At 40.7% G+C, this 25,777-nt stretch overlaps 2 protein-coding genes across 22 annotated transcripts in view; one reads left to right on the forward strand and one right to left on the reverse strand.

Annotated features, from left to right (window-relative positions):
* The window catches only part of LOC133410071 (R3H domain-containing protein 1-like), a 58,907-nt gene extending 39,512 nt beyond the window's left edge, over window positions 1-19,395 (reverse strand). For 10 of the 19 annotated variants that reach the window (XM_061690903.1, XM_061690895.1, XM_061690887.1 and 7 more), the window contains exons 1-11: window positions 19,230-19,395; window positions 12,374-12,530; window positions 10,940-11,126; window positions 5,895-5,984; window positions 2,970-3,093; window positions 2,375-2,453; window positions 2,181-2,240; window positions 1,680-1,820; window positions 1,439-1,547; window positions 1,179-1,274; window positions 852-877 (exon numbers count right to left, since the gene is read on the reverse strand). In XM_061690903.1, coding sequence (XP_061546887.1) covers window positions 852-877; window positions 1,179-1,274; window positions 1,439-1,547; window positions 1,680-1,820; window positions 2,181-2,240; window positions 2,375-2,453; window positions 2,970-3,093; window positions 5,895-5,984; window positions 10,940-11,092 — 878 coding nt within the window. In that variant the 5' untranslated portion in view covers window positions 11,093-11,126; window positions 12,374-12,530; window positions 19,230-19,395. Of the gene's footprint in view, window positions 1-851; window positions 878-1,178; window positions 1,275-1,438; window positions 1,548-1,679; window positions 1,821-2,180; window positions 2,241-2,374; window positions 2,454-2,969; window positions 3,094-5,894; window positions 5,985-10,939; window positions 11,127-12,373; window positions 12,531-14,891; window positions 14,921-16,054; window positions 16,226-16,448; window positions 16,597-19,041; window positions 19,203-19,229 lie in introns of those variants that run through there. The other 9 variants (XM_061690840.1, XM_061690830.1, XM_061690863.1 and 6 more) reach the window with 9 other exon arrangements.
* The window catches only part of zranb3 (zinc finger, RAN-binding domain containing 3), a 162,750-nt gene continuing 156,043 nt past the window's right edge, over window positions 19,071-25,777 (forward strand). Inside the window, exons 1-2 of one of the 3 annotated variants that reach the window (XM_061690995.1) lie at window positions 19,071-19,154; window positions 20,403-20,578. In XM_061690995.1, coding sequence (XP_061546979.1) covers window positions 20,430-20,578 — 149 coding nt within the window. In that variant the 5' untranslated portion in view covers window positions 19,071-19,154; window positions 20,403-20,429. Of the gene's footprint in view, window positions 20,579-25,777 lie in introns of all 3 variants that reach the window. The other 2 variants (XM_061690977.1, XM_061690985.1) reach the window with 2 other exon arrangements.

Genomic DNA, 25,777 nt, shown 5'->3' on the forward strand with positions numbered 1-25,777 from the left:
TCAGCAATCAGTTTTTGACCTCAAGCTCAAGTGGACTTGGGTTCGACAGCCGGATAACGATCCAAAACAGACGAGCAAGTCAACTTTTGAATGGCTTAAAAGGAAAAAAATTAAGGTTTTGGCGGGGTCTATTCAAAGTCCAGACTTGAATCTGATTGAATTGCACTGGCATGACCTTAAAAAGGCCAGTCATGCTCGAAAAGCCCATTTTTTTGCTGAATTCAAACAACAAGGAAAGGTGGGCCAAAATATCAGAGATGTGAAAGACTCATTGCCAGTTATAGAAAATGTTTGATTTCAGTTGTTGCTGCTGAGGATGTTCCAACCGGTTATTAGGTTTAGGGGGCCATTACTTTTTCCCACACAGGGCCAAGGTAACTCTGAATAGTTGTTTTTTTTCCTTAATAAATGAAATCATTTAAAAACAAAATGTTTAAGTTCACTTGGGTTATATTTTTCTGAAATTAAATTTGTTTGACAATCTTAAAGTGGGGAAACTATGCAAAAATATAGGAATTTGAGAAGGGGGCCAATACTTTTTCATGGCATTGTAGGTGACTTCTGAAGGCACTTTATTATACTAGATTGTAATTTAGGCCCTTAGTTGTAGACACCCCAAAAGTTGAGGGTGTTTCAGAGTACAGGGGTACAAATGTACAAATTCTAAAAACAATATACCACTTTTGGTCCACTTCACAATTATGTGCTGCTTTGTGCTGGTCTAGCACATAAAATCGCAACAAAATACATTCAAGTTTGTAATTTGAAGGTCACAAAAAAGTTCAAGGGTGGTTCTGTTGAGACTGTATTCAAAGACAAAGGTCACGATGATTGTCTATATTACAATTTACCTTTGATCCAGCATGAAGTGATCTCCCTGTGAGTAAAAAATTAATTAGATGATTTCAAGTATGTGTCAGTGCAATAAAAATACTGTAATTTACTCAATAGCATAAATCAGCTTGTTAATGTCATAATAAATGTAATACTTATAAATATAGAGTCATTGGTTCAAGTCTTTAAAAACATCTAATCAACTCTGTTATCGCAGATTTCACATCTATAAATACTTAATCTAGCAGAGTAATTGTAGTAAAAATGGTCTGAATTTGCACAATAGATAACAGATTTGTGCAGCATGGCACCCTCCCCCATCCGCCCACACAAGGAGAGCTCACATCATGTGCGAATATCCTCTCTCTGGCTCTCTGGTACTCCTCCTCCCTCTCCTCCATCGATTTGCTTTTCTTGTCTGCTTTCAAACGCATCCGAATCTGGCAAGGACACAGCACACGCACATACGCACACCCACAACCACACACACACAAACAATTTTTTAGTAGCTGTACCAGCGATGCCAGATTGTCCCACTCGTACCCACATGTCAGAAATGAAAGTGACAGCTTGGTGGTGGCGGCGGCAGGGTGGAGACACCTACGGTGCTGTCGTCGCGATCAAAGCTGGAGTTGTCTCGTTTAAGAATGTAGCGTTTCTGGAAATCGTCTGCTCTGTCATCCTTGATGTGCTCGGAAAATTTCTGATCGGGGCTGTCGTAGGGAATTTTAAACAGTTCAGGAGGCGTGCTTCATTTCAGGCAGATGCTGACAGCAACATATGTTAATCAACATGAGGGCAAAAAAGCCCTGCACATTTGTGACAATCTGTGAGAAGATGCTCACATTCTTGTGTTGGTAGTTTTGTTGATCACAACTGACTTTCCAGTGAGGTCCACATTGTGGTCCATGCCGAAGTAGGCAGCCACACGGTGTAACAACATCCTGTGATAGGACGTCATAGGCGGAAACGTTCTTTTTTGACTTCTAAAAGGATGCAGAAGGGAGTAGGTCATATGTGGGCAAGAGCTCATTACTGCAATTTAGATCAAATATGACCCCGCATCCCCCCCCCAAAAAAAGATAGCCTACACTCAAAATTCCGCGATATAGTGGATTATGTGCGATATAAATATAAAAAGAAAACCCGCAATGTACTGAATCCGCAATAGGTGAACCGTGAAATAGCTGTACACTAAAAACATGCTGCTGCTCCTGATAATGTGGAATGAAGCACAGCAAGATCAGAAAGTAAAAATATCCTTCTGTGTTGTACTACTCAAATGCTAACCCTGTATTTAAATCGGTATCAAACACAAATTTAATTAAAGCAGGAACAGAACTTACTCAATATTGTTGATGAAGTCCAAGATGTCTTGTTCAAGCTTCAGCAGCATAATTCTGTCCCTAAAAAAATACAAAGTATTTGAGAATTTTTACCTCTGAGAAAAAAGTCTCAGAAATGTAGTTTGCCTGCTGCAAAAGTGCCATTGATTCATTATCACCGTCAAATTTTCATCAAGTAGGTGAAGCACACTTACCTGGGGTTGCTCTTCAACGTGTTCACTAAAAACTGATGAAGATCAATGCCTGTTGAATCAGTGTAGTCTTGACTGGAATCTAATAAAAGACAATCAGGTCACAACTATTGTGAGAACTTTCGCAAAAGCCCAAGATCTTGAATTAAAAAAAAAAAAAAACAGGGGAATGATATTGTTTTCCATTTAATTTCCTTTAAATTAAATTTTGATGATGAGACGATATCAGCACTGATTAAAAAAAAAAAAAAAAAAGAAAACATTCTCACTCAGCAAACAATAGGGTAGTGGAGACCAAGAAATCGTCTAGGACTTATAATTAGTCTTGCCTCATCAGTGGTATTCCTCCTCTAAAGGGTGGCAACTACGGCCTGTGGGAATCTGTATAATTAACTGGATCACACTAATTATCTGCCAATCGCAAGATATAATTGAAAATGGAGAAGCACTTTTGGACAAACGAGAGAATACTTTAGCCTGAATAAAAATCCACACATACACAAAACAAGAAATTATGAAGGGTGTGTTAGTTGTGAATCGGTAGTGAGAAATCTAAACCAAGCAAACCCTTCAGTGGAGGCTTTTTATATATGCTCACCTCTGGACACCATTTTTCTCTGCATTTTTTCCGCTTTGTTCACCTTGTCGCAGATGACGTCTTTCTGAGCCTGATTTTGTTTAGCTCCATCATCCTTTTCCAACATTCGAAGGAGGACTTCATCCTTAAAGTGAGCAAAAACAATGAATGAGGGAGGTATGGATTCAAACTCTGACATTCTACATTAACATGGTCTTGATTTAGTCATTGAATCTTCAAGACACGCACACACAAGCCTGGTAGAACTTGCTGTTGACATATTGGGAGGAGGGTCAAGGTCAAATAATAATAATAATTTTGAAAAGGTAAATTAATCTTTCAGTTATTCTGTAATCTTACCAGAAGTTCAAGGTTAATTCAAGAGTATCATGTGCAAAACAGGCAAATGTTAAAGAAACTTAAAATAGCCTCATGGTTTATCACCCAAACCGGTTTCCTTGATGGTAATGATGCATCTACATCCATGAATTTGAAATCATGATAGCAATTAATCATCCAGATTAGTTTGTTTTTATTAAACCCTCTGAATAATACATGAATTCCATCTCCAAATTAAACAACACAGCATATTTAATTACATAAAATTCAACAGTGGGCAGAGTTAGCAGTAATTCCTCTCGCTGTAAATGTTCTAACACCAACTGCTGCAAGCCTGCAGTGGGTATTTTTTTTTCTTCCTTTTCTTTGTGAGATTGAATAAAAAGCAGCTTTGGTTAACCCAAGCAAGTGCTCTTCTTCACCACAGACCCATCGAGTAACAGCAGGAGTAAGAGCAGAATTTGATTTGCTTTTCAGGCAATTCTACATGTACTGAAAAGCTTACCAGTGCACCAACAATTTATATGACACTGAGTTTTAAAATGTGAGAGGTGGCCAGGGGGTGGGGAGCAGTCAAAAAAATAATAATAAAAAGGTTATGTGATTGATCGCTCACACTGAAGGTGCAGTGTTGCCTTGAATGTTTCAATTTAAGGTGGTGTAAATAATTGTAAAATGTAATGCACGAATGAAAGCTGCTATGAACAAATTGCCCGATTGGAATTATGAGAAAGTGACGACAAGTCAAGATTTGAGTGCCACTTGAGACAGCATGCGCTTGTGTGTCCTTGTCAAAGTAACAATAATAATAAAATAAAATTCTGGCAAGAAGCAGTGCGGTCGCTGCTTAATGCCACCCTCTGTATCACAGGGAAGCCGCCTGGTTGATGTACAGCTGTTGTGAATTGTCTCATTTGTTTTCTGACACCCATTTACTTCAAGATGAAAGGGAAAACAGCAGGAAAATGATAGTCTTCTGAATGTGTAATGAACATGCTGTCAGTCTAATACAAAAAGTACAGCGTGTATTCAAAGGCCCTTGACTATCAGCCATTGATTTGAATTGACAGCCAGACAAACAACGTAAAGGCAGATGTTCTTCAGATTTGGACAGCCTATGGATCTATACAGCCTTTTGTTAGCACTTACAGTTTGACAGTGAGGGAGTGACAGTGATGTCTAGTAGCGACAATGGTAAACTTAATCATCATGAGCTAGTTTCACAATGCTTGGGTGCAAAAAAATATTTTGCTACACGGGTGTTACTCAGCTTACAGTGCTTTAAAGTTAAATTAATATGCCAATTTAACTCAGGATTTACCACATTCAGGCATGACAAGAATCACACATAGTGGAGCTAAGACCTGCACCAATTCTAATTAGGCTCAGCACCAATTTGTACACCTTGATATTATAGATAAACTCATTCAGTATGTGCAGAAATTGTGTCATCAAGATTCCTTATATGGATTTGCAGCAAGCTTTATAAAGGTTCTTCCTTGCCTCATCTCGCCACAAAATCAGTTAAGCAGTTTTAGCACAATCCTGCCAAACCCGAAAACTGGAATAATAAATCACCTAATTGGTAGAGGTATTAAAATTACCCAAGTACAGTAAGTACTATAATTCTGTTCAACGCATGTGTAAACTTTTCCCATGATGCAAGGGTCCACAACATGACAGCATATGCCTAACCAAGGTATTTCTGATTTTGAATCATGTAAAACATTTCCTCCAAACTAACAGCTTTTGCTTTAAAAATGTGAATTTCTATATTGGACTTGTTTAGTCTTGATGCGTCATTACAATGATGCCATGTGTCCAGATTTTTCTCATGGCTTTGACAAAGAAACAGAGGTTTGAATGAGACTGCAATCTTACAGCTACGCCTAATATTTTGCTTCACTGCCTATTGCACTAGCACTCCCCCCTCCAGGGTAGCTTGCCGAAAACAGCCGTGCTCAGGCACCTCCACCAATAACTGTGGCGAGGGAAATATCAGGAGTATTCAATTAGGGCACTACATAGCACTCTGTAGCTGATGTGCGGAAATTGCAATTTCCTCAACATGATTGATGGGGGCAATACAAGACGCCATGGGAGTGCAGGCGATGAGAGAGCGTACTGGGAATAACGTTGCCCTCTGGTTATGGGGCACGGTGCTGACTTGCTAAATCGCAGGACGAATACATCTGTGTGTGGGTGTGTGTGTGTGTGGCGTGGGCACATAAATAGATCATTAGCAGGGCAGAGTGGCATTTAATGGAGTTCAAGTTTGATCAGATGGTGGGGGAGGGGGCGGGGGAGTCTTTGCTTGGATGCAGTAAAATAGATGAATTAACAAATTAACGTCTCGCTCGCATATTTGTGTTTTGATGATGTGATGTTTTCACCACGCTGTACTGGCCAGGTATTCAATCACAGCTGTCAGAAGAAGGGTGCTAATAGATCGCTGGAGGTCCGTCATCTCAATTTTAATGAGCTGAAATAAAGAATTGATCCCCGGTCAGCACTTGCAACAGAGCTATTCTATGTGTGACTTGGGCCGGCTGATGGGATGACAGATGGATTCGAAGACGGAATAGAATACACTCAGGGAGTTATTACCTGAGGTCCAGCTGAAGGCTCAAGATTTGGACAAGGGAAGGACTCCTCACATATTGCCAGGCTCCGAACAAGCTTTAGCCTCGTTTTAGGCTGTCGAGCAGGGTGCAGGAGCAGACAGTTAAAACCATACATACAAAAATAACAGCCAGTGACACCTACAAGCTAGTGGAACAAAAACACAATAGGTTGCCAGCAAAACATGTCTGTCTTTCGAGTGACTGCAGGTTTTTTCTTCTCTCTCAAAGGGGCCGGGTGAGTAAGTTACAGAATTTGTTTGCTTCAGAAATTTACCAGATAATTTAATCAAAACTGAAGCGATCATCCCATAGACTAATTCTTCCTTTAACAGTCTCTGGAGAAGTCTAACAGCAAGCAAACCACCACAGCCTACACTGTCTGCATATTGAGGCCTCTCAACACTAATTGCAAATACGTTATCAGCACAGATGAGATTTGACAGTATTCCTGACAGTCAACACAGTAAAGTACAGCTTCAAATGTATTTCAAGCAAACAATTCACATGCTTCATTTCAAAACATGCGAATCAAGTGGTCCGTACCTTCAATTATTTCACAGGTTGCACATGAGAGGAGGTATTTGGTTGGATGGAGGTATGTGGAGAAAAGTACACAGGAAGTTAAAATCAAACAAACTATTGAACTTTGAAAGTAAAGACTGTTGCCTTTAAAAAAAAGGAGAGACTTTGAATGAAATATGACATGCCAATATTTTGTTCTTGTGTGTGCAGCACAAGAGCACGTTAACTGAAATAAATAACTCCACAATACATCTGCAAAACAAGGAAAACATAAGCTCACATATCCGAAATTTAAGAGCACTGCTCTCATCTGGTTAATTAATTAAATAAAATACAATAACGACAACTTTCTCAGTCCATTTCATGGCAATTATGAATTTTTAACACAATAAAATTAGTGTTCACTCACCTCATTCAGAGTGAGACAAGTCATTAAGAAAAAAATGAACAGACGCATACAACAATGTGATGGCTCTGAAAAGCCGGATTTACATTTCTAGTACGGAAGCCTTTTATAATGTGTTTAACTCATCTTATGTGACAAACAGTTGTCATCAGACAAACAATTTGGAGTAGCAGTAAAGCGCCACTGCCTCAAACACACAAAATACAGAGAAAAAAGCCAGACAGGCCGTAAGCAACTTGGGTCAGTGCTACACTTTGAACTCCAGTTTGCCATCATGTGACTCAGACTCCAGAGCTAGAGGGAGACAAGGCATCCGACAGTGGGAGTTAAGGTTCAGTGCCTCTACGTTTAAATCTCCGGTGCAAGGCACTAACGCATGTTAGAAAGTCTCATCGTCGTATTCACCGAGGAGACGAGGTGGGAAGGTAGTAGGTGAGCTAGCATGAGCTTTTCCAGTATAAACTGTATCAGAAACCTTTATTGTGCCTGCTAATCCCAACATGAATCTCTGTCCTTCCCGTCTGTCCTCTAAATATCAAGAGGACAACCCCCCTCTCTCTCATTGAGCTCGAGGGCCTAAAGTTGCATAAAATATTGAAATGGGACACTGCTTGTGACCTACAGCACCCCTTTCTATATAAGGTAATATGGAAAGGGAGGGGCGGTGGGGAAGGCGGAAGAGGGCTGGGACTGCGAGCACACCGCTACACCAGCTAATTGAGCGGCATGGGGCCGGGGGGAACGAACAAAGCCAGCAGGAGATGAAGGAATGGAAATGGGGAAGAGGGAAAGGGCTGAAGTCAGCAAAAGTAGGCTGGCCACCAGCAGAGAATGGAGCTGCAGAGCTGGAGGCAGATGGTGGCAAAGTCACACAGTTTGCGCTCCTTCTCAGTTTGCATGCTTTTCAGTCTCTCTTGCTCTCTCACATGCTCATATACGCATCCACTCCTCGATCATGCGACAATCACCCCTACCTAGTTTTTGTCCACATCCCATTTTGCACACAATTAACACTTTCAGCATTTCACCTGCCCTTGTAGAGAATGACATAATTAGCAACACAGACGCAAACCCTAAGAAATACATTATAATTCTAATCGTTAATAAATTCTGGCTTCAATATTTATTTTAGAGTAATGATTATGTCGTGCAATTGAAGAGTATGCGGAATGATTTTCACCCCATTATATGATATACTACAATAACTGCCCTGCGTTAATGACATCATTTACAAAATGTGGGAATTTAGACAAATTGTTCTGGAAGTGGAGCACGGTGGGCGAATGGCTAGCACATCTGTGTCACAGTTCTGAGGACCTGGGTTCAAATCCAGCCTAGCCTGTGTGGAGTTTGCATGTTCTCCATGTGCCTGCGTGGGTTTTCTCCGGGTACTCCAGTTTCCTCCCACATTCCCAAAACATGCATGGTAGGTAGGGTAACTGAAGACTCTACATAGCCCGTAGGTGTGAATGATTGTTTGTCTATATGTGCCCTGCAATTGGCTGGCGACCAGTTCAGGGTGTACCCTGTCTCTTGCCCGATGTCGTTCTATCATCTATCATGTCATGTTGTCTTTAGCATTTTTACCTCCACCAAGGAATTCACATTTTCATTTGTTTGCCGTTTACCAAGATAGCATGGGTCAAGATTTCACTAAACCTTTTCCCTTAGTGAACGAAAAATGGATGGAAATGAATAAACTCAGGCCTGTACGAGAGGTGGGTATCTATGAAGGTGAACAATTTGGTACTGATGTAAATTAGGGGGAGGTCTACGCTTGAAATGCACAGTCAAATGTAGAAGATTTGTTTGTGAAAGTAAATGGCTTTGAATCTTAGCTGATCATTTATTTTTTTAGAGAGCATGTCGGCCTCCTCTGACAATGATTTTTGTACTGACAAGGGGAGTGAATTATCTGCCACTGTTGGATCTGCAAAATACTTTTCAATACATGAATAAAGGGACATATTACAACAAAGTGGATAAGGATAAAAACCACTGCACTAACATAAGCAATCTGAGTAAATAACTCTCACTTATATTAAATTTAGGCTTTACACGATCAGGACTTTTGGGGCCGATCAGAGTTTAAAAAACCGATCCGATCACAAGATGGAGCAATACGTCTATTTAAATGACTTGTTCATTTACTGTATATACCTGTGTACTTAATTGCTTCAAAAACATATTTACAATAAATAATGTATCCTTGTTCATCTTTTTATGCCAGTGAGGCATAGTGACAAACAGAACAAATGAATGGTCTTCTATTAGATGGCAGGAAGTACATAAAGTAATTAATGTATCCACTTTTTGTGCCATTTTTGTTTGTTGGTTCGCCGTGAGATTTTTCAATTGTAAAATATGTGCCTTGGCTCCATAAAGGTTGGAAATCATATCATGTATTCTAATCAGTCAGGTCAAACCAACATTACAACGTGACAGAAATAATGGGTGCTAACTTACTGTAATTAAATTACTTTATTGTAATTAACTTACTTCACACACACACACCAAAACTTTAGAGCATGATTCGACAGAACGCCTGCATGTTCACTTACAACCGTTAGTGCTAGCACTAGCTTGCTCGGCTACATAACGTTTTGTTACCTGCTTGCAAGCCGTATCGTATTAAAAATACGTGAACATACCTCAAGCAATCCTTGAATGAAAGTCCTCTCCGGTGACTACCAAACACACTTTTTTCCCCATTTTGTTCTTACAAACACACGGCACGATCCATTATTGTTGTCGCCGCCATGGTAACGAGTGTATCCGGTCACATTTGAGTTGACAAGATAAAGCCCAGTGAAGACGGGATGCGGCGGTATCGGAATACAAGATTTTACATGTTTTACACCGACATGTTTTAAAAATATTGGTGGTCAGATATTTACAGTACTACGTCAAAAGACACAAGGCTAAAAATAAACCAACTTTTGGATTCGAATATACTGTACACGACAGCGACGTGGAGTAAATGTCTTTTGCAGAGCCGGTGAATTTTTTGACAGTAAAAAAAAAATGTTGACAGTAAAACCGATCAGCATAAAAATGCTAAATATCGGCCGATACCAAGCAGACCGATCAGATCGGTGTATAGTCTAATTAAATTTGGACAATAAAAATACATAAGTCACTAACTTGTGTCTTGGCACACAGCCAGAGGTGCTTACAGCTCCTCTTTGTAGCTCCTTTCACAAGCACAATGAATACATATTTAAGTCAGTCAACTAAATCGTGATGCAAAATCCAAACTCACCGGAAATATATGACATTTATCTCAAGTTTGTTCTGTCAGTGGGTCTGAGGAAGGTGAGACTACGTAACAAAGTCTGTGATGTCACACCACAGAGCAAGGACCTCAGCTTTCTGCAACATGCACATGGATGCATCTGACTGAATCATTTCATTATTGATGCGAGTGATGTGTGAAAAGGATAAGAGCCAATTCAATTTTGAAATGATGAGAAACATTCTAATTCATGTATCTGTCCATCTTTTTAAGTGGAAGTTAATGTATCTAATGTATTTAAATCATAAAAATATTGGTCATTACAAACACTGTTTTAAAGTTTTGAGTAGTCACAGTGGAAGAAAAGAAGAAATGTACAGAAATTCAAACTGAATCGATAATTTTTAACAATCAAATCGTAGCCCTCAGCTAATCGGAAGTTAGCAAGATTCCCACACCCAATTCACAACCTACTTCCTTAGTGGACATTCACTGTGGTTAGCACAATGTAGAGCCAAGTCCTGTGTTAATATTCCAGTTGGCACTTATGACATTTTATTACCTGAACCACCAAGTTGGGAGAATGACCTGAATGGCGCAGTTGACAGCAGATCCCCTAAGCAGTTTGTGTTTTAGGCTGTTACTGAATTTATATGGAGTTACGTGTAAAGTGAAACATTTTTTACTTATGAAATGCACTCAGCCCTCTCAATTTGTTTTGCCGCTGACCGATCGCAAACTCACCAATTTAGCCTTCAGACAAGGCTTGAGGACACCCATCATTTACCGTTATTAAGACCATGCAGAAATAGTAAGAGTGTTATGTTAGTGAAAAATGACTACTACTCTCAATGGTCTCATTTACCTTGGCTTCTATTGTCGTGATCTTCCTAGAGTTTTCTTTGCCGCCCTCATTAGAAACTTCAGACTGGGTGGCATTATCTTTTGGATACGCCATGGCGTTGGCAGCCTCGGAACCCTTCGTTGTTTCAAAGTCGACTTTATCAGACATTCTCATGACAAAGTCTCACTGGCAATGTTGGCAAAGACACCTGAAATAAATGAATAAAGAAAAGATGCAAACTGTAAGCGACAGTCTCTTCCTTTGGGAAAAGGCACATGTAGGGTAGATCCTGAAAGTCCAAAATAACTTAAACGAAAAGAAAACAAGGCAAACATTGTTAGGGAAGGTGCAGGGTGCGTTTAAGGTGCGGCATTGTGGAAGCTCAACCAATCAGGTGAGTGATCAGTTATTTGCGGCTAAGCATGTAACTAACTGTTTAAGCTAAAAGCGCAAAAAAAAAAAGTGACAGTCGGTACGTCCATGTCAAAGTAATTGATTTCTAGCCCACCGTTCTACAGTGCTCTTCTGCAGAGCAAATGTACTGGACTGAGAGGGACGCGAAAACACAGCTGGCAGCTGCAGAGTTTGTTGTTGACTTCCAATGACCTGTCAGTTGTTTGAAAAAAGCAACGCTTGCTGCTGCTTTACATTATTTTTACATTCTGAGAGAAAACAGCTTAATACTCCAGAGTGTTGCACATTCCTTTGAATATTTAGTGTCTTTTACTGACATTTTGATGGGTGAAATCTCCTGAGTTGCCCTGTTCAAAGATTTGCATTACTGGCCAGATATTTTCGAGAGCAAGTAAATCAGTATTCTGTCCCTCTCAGCATCATTCATTCCACCAGACACATTTTTGCCTTGGGACGCGAGTGTCAGGCTTTTTGGTTTTCAAACTTTGATGCCTCGTTTCCTACAGTCAGGATAATTGCAGTGTGCCCACTTTCTCTCATGGATCATCACATCACCCTTAGTGTTTCACTAGGGTTTAAAAAAAGGAAAAAGAAAAAAAAAATAATCAGGAATTTTATCTGAGGCAAATCTGTTACCCTGCATGTGAAGCTGAAAAGAAAAATTTACATTTATGCACTTTAAGAAAATGATGGAACCATTAATATAGAAATACAACTGCAGCTGATGTACTCTTTTCAATGGCTGCTATTTGAATTCCTTCGTACATGCTGCAAGACAGGAAACCTCAAGACATGCACTTATTCCACAGTTAGAGAGTGATAGAAATTACTTGCTCATTATATGACAATGAGCAGTTTTTTTACTATGTTGTTTCTTCATATTATTGCAATGTTTCTCAGCCACTGGTTTATAGGAATTAAAGTAATATGAAAGATGTCCGTTGTGTGTAATGTGTAAAAGCAAAAGAATCCAACTTATTATTTAGTCAATACTTATTCTCTGACTAATCTTATTAGATGCAAACCAACCAGAAGACATACTTTGTGCGTAGCCAGTGATGAAGGTCGTGGCAAAGGATGAGGTGGTTGGGGAAGTCAACAAGGCCTATCGATCCTTTCTGAGACTTCCTTTCCATGCCTGCTTCAGCCGCTCTATATGGCAACCAGGGGCCCTGACACCCTCATGACCCCTTCTGACCTGCCATAGAGATAGGCACGGGGGTTAAGCGCTGTGGCTTTGTTTTTTTCTCTCCCAGGGGTTAGGAGTGGCAGCAGTGGCAAAAGAGTCAGCAAATTTTAAGCATTTGTGGTGAACAGTGTGGTAAGTGTATTTTTGGGCCCATTCGTGCCTGTGCACCATAAATAATGAATGAACACGGAGATGGGTATGCAGCTGAGGCAACAGCAACATTAGGTATTCAGAAAGAAGCAAGGAAAGAGCATTTCTGCACTAAAAACCCTTTGCCATTTGGTGGCACACGCTTATCAAAATGCCTGCCATGCCTCCTTTTGAGCTCAACTACAAGGTGCGACAAGTTGAGAAAAGCAGATGTCTAAAAGCAGAAGATTAAAAGCCAAAGCAAAAGACTGAGAATGCAGAAAAAGTGTCTTGTACAGTAAAATGTCTTAATACTAAACCAGTATTTTTTTTTTATTTCACCCCACATAGCACATTTCTAATTCACTTACTGTATGTCCTAGAATGGGACATGAATGCTTCTGTTAAGTAGCTGCAACTACTCAGTTTCCAATGAGAGACAAATGAGGCAGATAAACAGATTACTAGATGCTACACATTTCTCATCACATCCCAACATCTTTCACTTTCTCTAATCTCCAACGCACTGAATGGGCGTGGCGTGGTGCCAAGGCTGGCACCCATTAGTGCCAAGGGCTGGCTGCTGTTCATAACATGGTCTTCTGTTTCACCCTCCCCCTTTCAGAGCCCCAAAAGGTCAAGTGGAATCCCTGCTAACTCTATAATCTTCCTTCACATGATGCCGTAGCCTTCAGCTGTGTGAGGCGACGATGGGTGGCAGCTAAGGATAAAATGGTTTACGCTTTATCAGTCAAGTGGTAAAATTTCAAACGGTTATTAGAATCGTTTAAAATTTTTATCATCGTTTAATCATCATTCCTACTGTTTAGCTTCACTGAGTAGTGGCACCATTCTTTGGGTTCTTCATACAGTGTGTGCGATTACAGCAAACAAAGAGGATGCAAACCCTATGAGAAGAAGGTGGATATGTCAAGACATGTTACCATGGGACGAAACGACAAAAAAATGTCCCAGGTGACCGCAAAATGTTTTCACCTTTAAAGACGCCTATGGCAGAGGTGTGGGAGTATTTTTACATTACATAAGATGGAAAATTAATTAAAAACAATTACCGTGTAAGCAGAGAATGACAGTCGACACTGCAACATGTCAAATATTTTCTCATCGCTGTGAATTTCTGGAGTCCTGTACACTTGAAAATTAATTTTAGTTGCTGCCACTTACAATTTCTAATGTCATTATGTGCATTGTGTTACCAATTGTAAATTTTTTTATTCAAAATAAAAATCTTTCGGTGCACGTTTGCTTGCATTTTTTGTTTACATTTCGATATATTCCAAATCGTAATAAAACTGATAGGCATGATAATTTTGGTCACTGTAATCTGATGGGAAATGTTCATACTCTAGTGGCAGCAAACTGCTACAAGCCCCTTTGGTACACTCATTTACACAACCACAGTCATCACTGAAAACTAGAAATGACACGTGAGGTAAAAGCTGCTACATCAATACAGCTCTGCCAGGGTGCGGGCGCTTCAGGAGAGCGGACATTGCAGCCGCAGTGTAGGCAGTTACCTTCACAACCTTAAATTGAGACATTCATGTTATTTGTACACAGGCTGGCAGAGACAAAATCAAACGGTGCTTTATTTGATTGCTATACCACAGCTTGCATGCTACATTGAAATTGCATTTCATTCGTGAAATTGATCCATTTGTGCGTGCTCGAGCAACGTGGCGTCACTGACAGGGAGTGGTTCGCTGGTATTACAATGACAATAGAGCACAACAACCCTAAAGTGGCTCCCTCCGGTGTCGTTCACTGTCACCTTGCCTCTTCACGACGCATAAAATTGCCATAATAGCAGCCTCACACAATGCAGAGATTAATCTGAGCCAAAATCAATCAAGTTTCAATAAGAGACTGATTTAAAAAAAAAAAAAAAAAACATAGGGGTTCAGTTAATTTCAGCCAGATTGCAATCAAATCTAAATGAATAAATAGCCAATGACATGCTGATCTTTTTGGACTGGCCTCATCATGCAACCATGCCATTTTTTTCCCCTGTAAAGAAAATTTATTGTTAAAGGGGGGGGGGGGGGGAGACCATACTTCAGGCTCTTAGCGGAAAATTATGTAGAGCGCAGGCTAATGAGAATTTTCTGTGAGGGACACAAGCAGCTGCAAGTGATGACATGTACGAGAGATTGGTGGTGGAGGTGGATGTAGTCGAATTTTGACAGTTATTTTCCTTCCTCTTCACATGAACACACACACCTGGCTCTCACAAATTGTGACCTTTCACGCCCCCGTGTGTCAGGGCAATTGCCAGGGCTAAAACCACCTCGAGTGTAGGAAAAGGACCTTCAATTTCATCCTGAAGTTCAACTCTGCTCAAATGCGGGGAGAGGGTGAGGACAAGTTAAATACTGAGGGAAAAATGGACGAATCCTCACAGGGGAGGGGAGTATACATTTGTTAATGATAATTATCACATTAAAAAAACGAAAGCAGGAGGAACATCAGCAAACGGCTCTGACTGTCCACTACCAGCGAGGCATTGTGAAACAAAAGCACCAACACAAAGACAAAGCTCTGTAGGTTTCAACTTAAGAGCTCTTCATTTTTTAGCTGCGACAAAACTGGCAAAAATATCACACAAAATAGACATTTTGGCTAAGAAAGAAATCAAATACAGCCAATTAGCCATATATCGTGGCAGTACAATTAATTGTTGACTTGCACACAGCATGCTAAAAGCCACTTTGTATTTGGCACAGCACACACAACCTGGCTAATAAAATAAAACACCCAATAAACAGCTAATTAGGATACTAATGCAGCTTTACACTCATGGCACGGCAAAGAAATAGATTTTTGTGTTTCGCTCAGCTGAGTAACTAATCTACCATTTCCTAGTTATTTCTTCTAATTGCAAAGCCAGGAAAGCATTGACAGGGGAGCTGGAAAGCCATTAGTGTAAAGCCAATGAAATGATAGCACTTTCATCCTCTGCTTCCCTTAATTTCAGTGCAACGAAAGCTCATGTCAGCTTAAGGAACTACCAGCAAACGGATGGTTAAATTAACTGAAAAAGCATAAATGAGCCCCTAATTGCGTGGTGTGCTCTGCCTCCAGGTCGCATACGATGATGTGAGCACAGGACCCTGCAGTAGAGGCGCAGGCAGCCAGTATTAAAAAAATTACATTTGCAGCAGAGCATGTAGGTAATCCATTACCAGTCCCAGAGGAGAACTTCTTGGAAATATCAATCTAGGTAATTAAAGGAGACAATAAAACTGAGAAAACTCGCATGAAAGTCTTGCAGTTTTACTCTACGGTGCCTCGCGAGAACAGAAGTTAAAAAGTCTGCCATGGTCATTAAAAGTCAATTTGCACCTGCAAAAGGACAGAGGCTGAAAAAGAAGGAAGAGTCAAACCTCTTACTGGCTCGTCTTGGATAATTGTGCTGTCATGAAAACCAAAGCATGGGTAACTCTTGAGGAGACTGGCGGCAGTGGATGAGCTCGCAGAGCAACACGGTCCTGATATAGCATACCAAATCTCACTTTAACAAGCCCAAGGGAAAGATCAAACACTTAGGCAGCGACCTACAGCACAGAGATCACAAAAGCAAAGAAATAAATAAATACTGAACATATCTTTTCAATTTGACTGAGTCTGATTTCCAACTGAAGTAACCAAACCTAAAGTATTCTCATTTAACAATTGAGGACAGCAGACAAAATCAACAAGTAAAAAGAAGCACATTGATAAGGAACAATCAGAGAAGCGCAAGACAATATTAAGAGACAGGAACCTTGTAGGACCTACCTGCCCTCCACCCCCAATGCAACTCAGCTCTTTAGTTTCCATTGTGTACAGGAGGCACTATTTGCTGGAGAAGAGGCTGGAGTCGCTTCCCAGCTTGCTCCTCCAGCAGTTGCTGGCTGCCTCCTGCACACTCGTGCGAAAGAGTGAGCGTGTGAGATGGGGAGAAGGGGGTCTAAGAGAAGTGGGTGAAGGGGAGTGGGTGTCACAAAAAAGGAGGGGAGGATGCTGCGCAAGCACAAGTCTACCTGCCACAACCCATCAAGCCAGCCAGCCTTGGAGACAGCACCAAATCAACAGCTGGTCCCCGTGTGATGTCAGAGCCCAAACAGCCAGTCACAGCAGCTGAGGTCGACTGGCGCTGCGGAGGGCTCTATGAACCAAAGTCAGCGCCTAAATGGGTCTCTTCATTAGCTACTCTGCTTTAGGATGGAGGCGGGGGAGGCGGAGAAGGAGGAAAGGGCATGCAGGGACATGGAATAGGAAGAATAAGATGGAAGGAGGGCAGTGCGAGAGAGAGAGAGAGAGAGAGACAGAGAGAGAGAGAGAGAGAAAACTGCAATGAAGGAGAGGAGGAGGTTGGCAAGCCGAGAAGAGGAGAGCGGTCAGTAACGACACGACTGCGGCCTGCTAGGTGCTCAAACACCAGGTGGAGAGTAGATAGGGAGGCGCTGGCTGCTGAGAGGCCGAGCTGTTCACTGGGCTAGTGTCCCAATAAAGCTGGCACCCTGCTTCTCACACAAGTCGACGAGGCTATGGTTAATCCTACTTGACTCAGAGAACCTGAAATACCGCCCAGCGCACAGGCTGAAAGGAGACATTCTGTATGCAAGCAATCTACTTGCGGCAAATTACAAGTTTAATGGATCTGCTGGAAACAATTTTCTGCCTGTATATAATGAGAACAGATCACTGACCTCCTCTATTTCATCTATATGTGCCTTTAATCACTGTGGAGCATCTAATTGGGAAAATAATTAGGGACCGTGACATGCCTAGCCTAGGAGTAGTAATTTCATTAAAATATCTATTTTGAGAAGGAGGACAGGAAAAGGTTAAAAACATCCTCACTAAGCACTTTCATCACTAGGTGAAGTCGCTAACGTGCCCTGCGCATTATGTGACCGTTTCTGACCATTTCTCAGACTTTTTAAAGCAAACACAGTGGGCGATGAAGTTCCCACTGTCACCTTAGCAACTACCATCAGGCTGTGAAAACCAATCCTTCCTCGCAGCCATTCTCCGACAAATGTATTATTGTGCTTCCCTTATCCTATGAAGAAGGTCACCGATTAAACAGTAACAATTTATAAATTGGTAGATGAATTATTTAATAGCCAGCTGGACCAAACAATATAGGAAAGGGAGATTTCTCCCTGGAACGTGATTAATTATTTAGTCATTGAGCCACATCTTTTTGACAGAAAGGTACAATATCCTCAACCTCAATATTGGACAATATCAGCTCCAAAACCATCATTAATCTGTGCAAGTAACACTGAATTAGGCCATCACCACACAATGATTCACGTATTTATGACAATGCATATTTTACTATTTTCTACCTCAGATGGCTGACTAAACAACAAATTAAATCCACACTGAACATCTCAAAAGGGCACACTCATTAACGTATAGATACAGACTTTAACTTTTAAATTTCCTGCGGGATAATCAAAGTATCTCCCAATCCAGTTCCACCAGGCTATGCTGCTTGCTTCATGAAAATAACCACTGTATCCGTATGCTCAGTCATCCATGAGTCAATCCATCCATGCTGTAACTTTAATCTCTGTACATTTCAACCAAGAGGCAATAATTGCCCATGTTGATGCAACAAAATCACTGTGGGGTATGGGCCACTGATTAGACAAGTTATTTACAATATTATAGTAAATGAAGAAAATCAAGATGATTTCGCCAAAACAATGTCAACAACATGAGCATTCTCTTGCATATTATATTTTGTCGACTAAAAGGGAGACTTCTCTCATTTTTAACCTTTACTCCCCTATACAAGCCCCAACATTAAGCATTTATGCAAAGTACTACATCTGTGACACGCATCACATTAAAAAATAATGTGCAAGTCAAAATGGCCATACAACACAGCAGAATTAAATGTATAGATAAAACATTGCATTTTATGATTTTAAGAATTAAGTTAAGTGGCGCAAGTTAAAACATTTTTTTTTTATTCCCGAATATTTAAGATTAAGCGTGCCATAGTGGCAATTTTGTGCTTTTCATTCCTATTAACACGTGTGGCACATGCAACTGGACAACCGCTTTCCAAAGAAACATTGAAACAACGGGGAAACGCACAAGACCAACAATCAACGTGTGGTAACGAATGCACATTTTGTTGTAAAAAGAACAGGCCGAAAAGTTACTTATTTCAATGTAATGAAATAAGTGCATCTTGCTTGATTCCGCACGCCCAGGTAGCGAAGTTGTTGTTTAGCTTGTCATATATTTGCTTTCGGGCCATGTTTCGTTGTCAGTATATTTATTTTATTAAAAAAAAAAAAAAAAAAAAAAAGACACGATGATGTTAGAATCGACGTCGATTCGGGGCAAAGCTAATGCACATTACCTCCCAGTGTTGAATGCTGCTAACACCGGCCGAGCCGGCCAGGCACAGGGAGCTGTCACACGCACATACACACTCGCGAGACTGCTGTTTACAGCTCCCAGCTAGCTAACAAAGTGCGACACGCCTCGCTCTTTTAAGGCTAACAAGCTAGCTTATAACTTGTGTGAGGAAATCGAGTGTTGCCTTACCACTTCGCTTAGCAAATGGTGCGCAGCCGTTGACGTACCCTAGTCTTTGGACACGAATGTTAGCACAATAGTATTCTAAAATTAAAAGTAGTGAGGGACGAGGTTTGGTAGCGGATAGTAGCAAGCTGCTGGAGAGCGTCAGTCACTCGGCTTCTCACGCTCGATATGAGGGCGTTGAAAATATATCACGGTTCGCCGTCGCTCGGGTGTTAGTGTGTTCCGACATACAGTCATTTACGCTTGGAAATGTTTCCTTTTCATGCGTGTCAACAATTCCTACTGTTATTGTTTAATCATTGTGTGTATTTTTTTGCGCGTGGCTATCGTGAATCACATGTAACAGAAAGTTGATTGACTTGCTATCGTGATGCTGAGGGCGGTTGGGGATATAAACCAAGTGCACCTTCATATTTTGCCGGGATATACGCTCCCATGTTGCAGTTGAAGCTATTTTTTTCCCAAAACATTTTTCGTTGTTTACGTTTTACTTTCGTATGTGGTATGGAGAACACACGCTAGAAAAAATGACGACGGAGATCTTACCTAGTTACACTGACAAAACTATGACGTACACGATGCAATTTTAATAATAGTAATAATAATACTATTTAGGGCAATGATTAGAAGCTATGGTGGAAAAAAAAAACAACGAAACTTTGGCAGGCCAAAGTTTTTGGGACAGAGTACGAACTACATGATTGTATGCTAGTTGGCTGCATAGTTGTGCTTGCAAGTTTTGACCCGGCGATAGTGTAGTGTTATTGAGGTTATTTGTTTATTTGCTAATATTAAATTGCTTTCTGTATTGATCTTGGAAATTGAAGTACAATTCTTACCATATTGGGATTGTGAGGTCGTTCTGGCTGTTATTGTTCATTCTTTTCAAAACTAGTAGCATTCCGAACATTAAGCTACGTTGAGCCTTTTTACATAAACGTTTTAAACTGTCCCGTTATACGTTAGATTGTTTGGCTGTATTGTTGTAATTATTTAATTAACATTATGTCCCATGAGCCCAAGTTGATAAGGAAATCAATTCTTACACTGTACATCCGTTTCTTAAACACATTTTGCTTTCATGTGCCTTCTTTAAGGGCAGCATTGTCTTCATTCTAATTCTGTAAGGTTGTACTGGTTTACAGCTCAATATTTTTGTTTACATCTTAAATTCAGATCCAAGCTACTGGTGAGGACGTAATAATGACAGCGGATGGTAGTGGCCCGCCACAGCCCTCTCACTGTGACACAAGATGGTCACAGCAGATGTCAGGCCTGCCTCACAAGCTCCTGCAGCGCTTGATGCCTTTCCAACGGGAAGGAGTGCAGTTTGCCTTATCTAAGAATGGAAGGTAAGCAACGTGGCTCTTAGTGAGATACATATACATTTGTCAAGAATATAAGTCAAGGCAATCTTTTAGCATCATTTGACCACCAGCACATGTACGGGAATGCACGACACATGTATGAGACTGACGTAATGTACACTTATGGAGATAGATGCTGTGAACATTGCAGTTGGCACAATCTGTAAAAGTGAAGACTGCAAACATGCATAATTATGTGAGGCTGTGACAATGTTTTAGCCTCACATTGCCATCATATTAACATTGCTAAATAGTTAAATTTGTCTTGAAAGTGTTATCAAGTGCATTTATTAATGCTGAATGTCTGGGAGATGTCTCCTTATTTGTTCAGTATTCGAATATGAACTGTTTCGTAGTATATTGGGCGGCAGAAGCTCATCTAGAACGACTTTGGGTTGGAACCAAAGGGTTACGGTTCAAGTCCAGCTGAAAAAGATAGATGTCAGAAGGAAGCTCGACTGCTTACTGATTATCATCGGGGTCCCCTTGAGCAAGGGATCAACCATCAGCCCCATTGCACACACCCTCCAACCCAAGCTTAAGACGTGCAGCACTCTGTGTCCTCCTTCACTCTTGACATTTCTTCTTGCATGCCTGCATGTGTGTTATCAGGTTCTATTCTAAATTCTCAGTATGGGCTATCAAAGATAAATACAATAATTACAAAATAATAATGTTCCATTTTAGCAAAAATCTGCGATTAGCTGGCAACCAGTTCAGGGTGTACCCCGCCTCCTGCCCGAAGTCAACTGAGACATGCACGACCCTAGTGAGAATAAGCAGTTTAGAAAATGAATAGATGAATGCATCAAAAATTTTAAACGCAAAGTTACTGGACCAGTGCTCCAATTTTGTTGTATTTAATGCAATGACAATAAAAGCATTCTGATTCTGATGATGGTATTATTACATTGATAATGTGTGAAAGCCAGAGGAAAAATACATATTTAGAAAGCACGTCAAAAGGAAGTATGAAAATATAGCCAATATTTGTAAGGTCATTTAGTCATGGTGGAATTTTCCTGAATATTTATTCTTGTCCAAAGGAAGTTTCTCAGCTTCTTTCAAGTATCCGGTGACTGAGTATACCAGGATTTGACAGAATCCTAACCCTTCCAGTTGATGCATGCTCGGGTTCTCAGGGAGGTCAACACAGGGCCAGCCAATCTGAGTAGCTCTGCTGTGATGCGGCGGCCATATTGATTCAGGAACACGCAAAGGTGCTACTTATGCGCATGGGAAGGTCAGAAGCCAATTGACTTTTATTGCTTTATGTGGACAGCGCTGTCAACTGGCATCACAGCGAGTTTGGGTACTGTTCCTTCAAGAAGAGAAGGAGAAGGGATTTTTCCACCATTATTGAGCGTATATGGTGAATACTGCCATGATGCTCTGAGTAGTTTAGTGATATAAAGTCTAGATATAGGATCTTAGTGGCAAAAATTAATAAACTCATATTAAGACAAATATAATTTACCTAACAGATATGGCTGGATGATTCATTCTAAAATTCATCTTTCGGTATAAACTGAATCCCTTCACGATAACAGTATATATCACAATATAAACTTAAGTGTAAAAATTATAATGAATTTCTTAATGGGTTTTATAGTTCCTTAGCAAAGCTAAATTGATAAAAACAAAATAAAAATAGATGTTGAATTTTTGTTTGTGCAGCTCCTCAAACTCAAAATTAAAACCCATTGCTCTGGTGCAAAATAGTGCAAACGATCACATACAACATCCATCCATCCATTTGCTGAACAATTTATCCTCACTCGGGTCGCTGTGTGCTGGCGCCTATCTCACCTGACTTCAGGGCAGAGGCAGGGTAAACCCTGAACTGGTTGCCAGTCAATTGTAGGGCACATATAGACAAACAACCATTCACATTCACACCAACTGACAATTTAGACTCTTCAAATAACCTCCCATGCATGTTTTTGGAATGCTTGAGGACACCAAAGTAACCGGAGAAAGCTCAAGCAGGCACAGGGAGAACATGCAAACTCCAAACTGGATGGCTGGCTTTGAACCCAGGTCCTCAGTACTGTGAGGCAGATGTGTTAACCGGTTGGTCACAGTGCCGCCATAAACATATACCGTAATTTCTTGTGTATAATGCGTACCCCCCCCCAAAATGGCAAAAGTCAATAGTGCGCACTATAATAAGTGAAGGGGAAAATGGAAAAAACCTTCACATTTTATAAATGTATCCCGCCATTTAGTGGTTATGAAAAAGTTGTACACTTTCATTCCAAAATGCCACCGCCATCTAACAGGTTATGAGAAAGGTGTACACTTTCATTCTAATATGCCACCGCCACCTAGTGGTTATAAAAAAAGGTTTAGCTTCCACTTCATTCCAATATAGCAGGGGTATGTATGACTGCATATATGTACAGTTCTGATCAGAACCTTGCATACCCTGGCAGAATTTGTGAAATATTGTTTTTTTTAAATACAACTAATGACTGAACAACAACAATGATTAATTTCTTTATGATTATGTTTTGTTTAATGATAATGCTTTTCTGTAATGCTTGACCATTTAATTTTAATCCCATTAAAATAAAATTAAATGTTTCCCCTGGCCCTTCATGTTTTCTTTAAAGAATTGTACCCATCTTACAAATTCTCCCTGGGTAATCAAACATATGAGTACAACTGTATGTTTTCTCATTCACTAAATAAAAGTAAGGCTGTGAATTTCAAAATAAGAGCAAGTAAAGAAAAAGAAAGTATTACGTGTTCAAATAAAGTGCTTAACTTCAGAATAATTCTTTGAAAAAAAATAACACAATACAGATAATACTTCATGTTTTGATCATATGGGTAGAAGCAAAATCGTGCTTTGTAAAAATGCATTATACATAGAAGGGTTTTCCAGAATTTTGAGGTCAACTTTGGGGGTACGTATTATACATGGGTGCGCATTATACACGAGAAATTACGGTACTACCGGTATATGTTAATATACTTTTGACCTTTTAATGCTCCTCCTTCTGGCTGAAGTATGTGGGCTCATTTCCGGTCTTTGCATTTGTCGTGTGTGTGCCTAATGTGTAGCTGTTGTACAACCCCAATTCCAATGAAGTTGGGACATTGTGTTAAACATAAATAAAAACAGAATACAATGATTTGCAAATCATGTTCAACCTATATTTAATTGAAAACACAACAAAGACAAGATATATATATCCATCCATCCATTTTCTGAGCCGCTTCTCCTCACTAGGGTCGCGGGCGTGCTGGAGCCTATCCCAGCTATCATCGGGCAGGAGGCGGGGTACACCCTGAACTGGTTGCCAGCCAATCGCAGGGCACATACAAACAAACAAACATTCGCACTCACATTCACATCTACGGGCAATTTAGAGTCTCCAATGCATGTATGTAACGTATTAGGCTTTACACGATCAGGATTTTTGGGGCCGATCACCGATCCGATTTACATGACTTGCATGCCATGCAAGCTCAAACCATGACATTACTTCCACCATGCTTCACGGATGAGGTAGTGTGTTTTGGATCATAAGCAGATCCATTCTTTCTCCATACTTTGGCCTTTAACCTCATTTTGCTAGAGGTTAATCTTGGTCTCATCAGTCCATAAAACTTTGTTCCAAAACCTTTGTGGCTCATCTCTGTACCTCTTTGCAAAATCCAATCTGGACGTCCGATTCTTTTTGTTGATGAGTGGTTTGCATCATGTAGTATGGCCTGTGTATTTCTTCTCGCTCAAAGTCTTCTTCAAACAGTGGATTGTGATACCTTTACCCCTGCCCTGTAGTTGGTGCCGCTCAAGTCCGACAACAGACAGTCAATTGACAGAGAACAGTTTTGAGACACAAAGACATTGAGAAAAACAGTCACTGAGCAATAAAGGGTTGCTTGTTATCTGGTAATGCCGGTACAATTATTATTTTTTTTTGACAATTGTGCAAAAAGATGCAGAGTCCTCTAGCACTTCCAGCAGTTTGAATGACTAGTATAGCAATAGTCCGGTGCAATGTCCATTGTACAAAGGGCGCCGAGACTTCAAGGAATGTATGCAGTTTAAAGTGACTAGTAGTGCGATAATCTAGGACAATGTTGATTGTGCAAATGTTGCAGATACTCCTCAGTCAGTCTGCAAATGGGACAGGTGCTACTCTGGCATGAGTGGCCAGTATTGGTCAACAACAAATATGCAAATAGTGCAGCATGGCGAGACTACTACAGTGAGTGCACGAGTAATATATAATTGGCCCGGCAGAAATGTGACAACAAACTCAAGACAAAAAAAACAAAAACAAATTGGCAGCATGTTGCAATGGAATTGTAGGTTAGCTGTTTAGGAAGTTGATGGCAAGAGGGAAGAAGCTGTTGGAATGTCTGCTAGTTCTAGTTTGCATTGATCGGTAGCGCCTACCTGAGGGAAGGAGCTGGAAGACCGGGATGTGGAGAACAATCTAACGTTGCACGCTGTTGTCTTAGTTCTGTCCTCAAGGGTGGGTAGAGGGGTACCGACAATCTTTTCAGGAGTTTTGATTGTCCGTTACAGAGTTTGTCCTTTTTTGTAGCAGCACCAAACCAGACTGTGATGAAAGAACACAGGAATGATTCAATGACCGCTGTGCAGAACTGCATCAGGAGCTCCCGTGGCAGGCCATGCTTTCTCAGAAGCCGCAGGAAATACATCCTCTGCTGGGCCTTTTTGAGGATGGAGTTGATGTTGATCGCCCACTTCAGGTTTTGAGAGACTGTAATTCCCAGGAACTTGAAGGTCTCGACGGTTGACAACAGGCAGCTGGACAGCGTGAGGGGCAGCTGTGGCGAAGGATGCCTCCTGAAGTCCACGATCATCTCTACAGTCTTGAGCTTGTTCAGGTCCAGGTTGTGTCGGCCGCACCACAGCTCCAGCCGCTTCAATTCCTGTCGATATGCAGACTCGTCACCGTCCTTGATGAGGCCGATGACCGTGGTGTCATCTGCAAACTTCAGGAGTTTGACAGTCGGGTGCGTTGAGGTGCAGTCATTCGTGTAGAGCAGGGGTGCCCAAACATTTTGGCTCACGGGCCACATTGCCGTAAAAAAATTGTCATGCGGGCCAGCATTAATTTTACATGCTACCGACGAGGGGAATGCTTTTTTGTATTTTTATTTTACTGTTTTACTATGCTGTCTGCTGCTAGGTAGATC

This window comes from Phycodurus eques, chromosome 1 (assembly GCF_024500275.1).
Source record: "Phycodurus eques isolate BA_2022a chromosome 1, UOR_Pequ_1.1, whole genome shotgun sequence".
Lineage (NCBI taxonomy): Eukaryota > Metazoa > Chordata > Actinopteri > Syngnathiformes > Syngnathidae > Phycodurus > Phycodurus eques.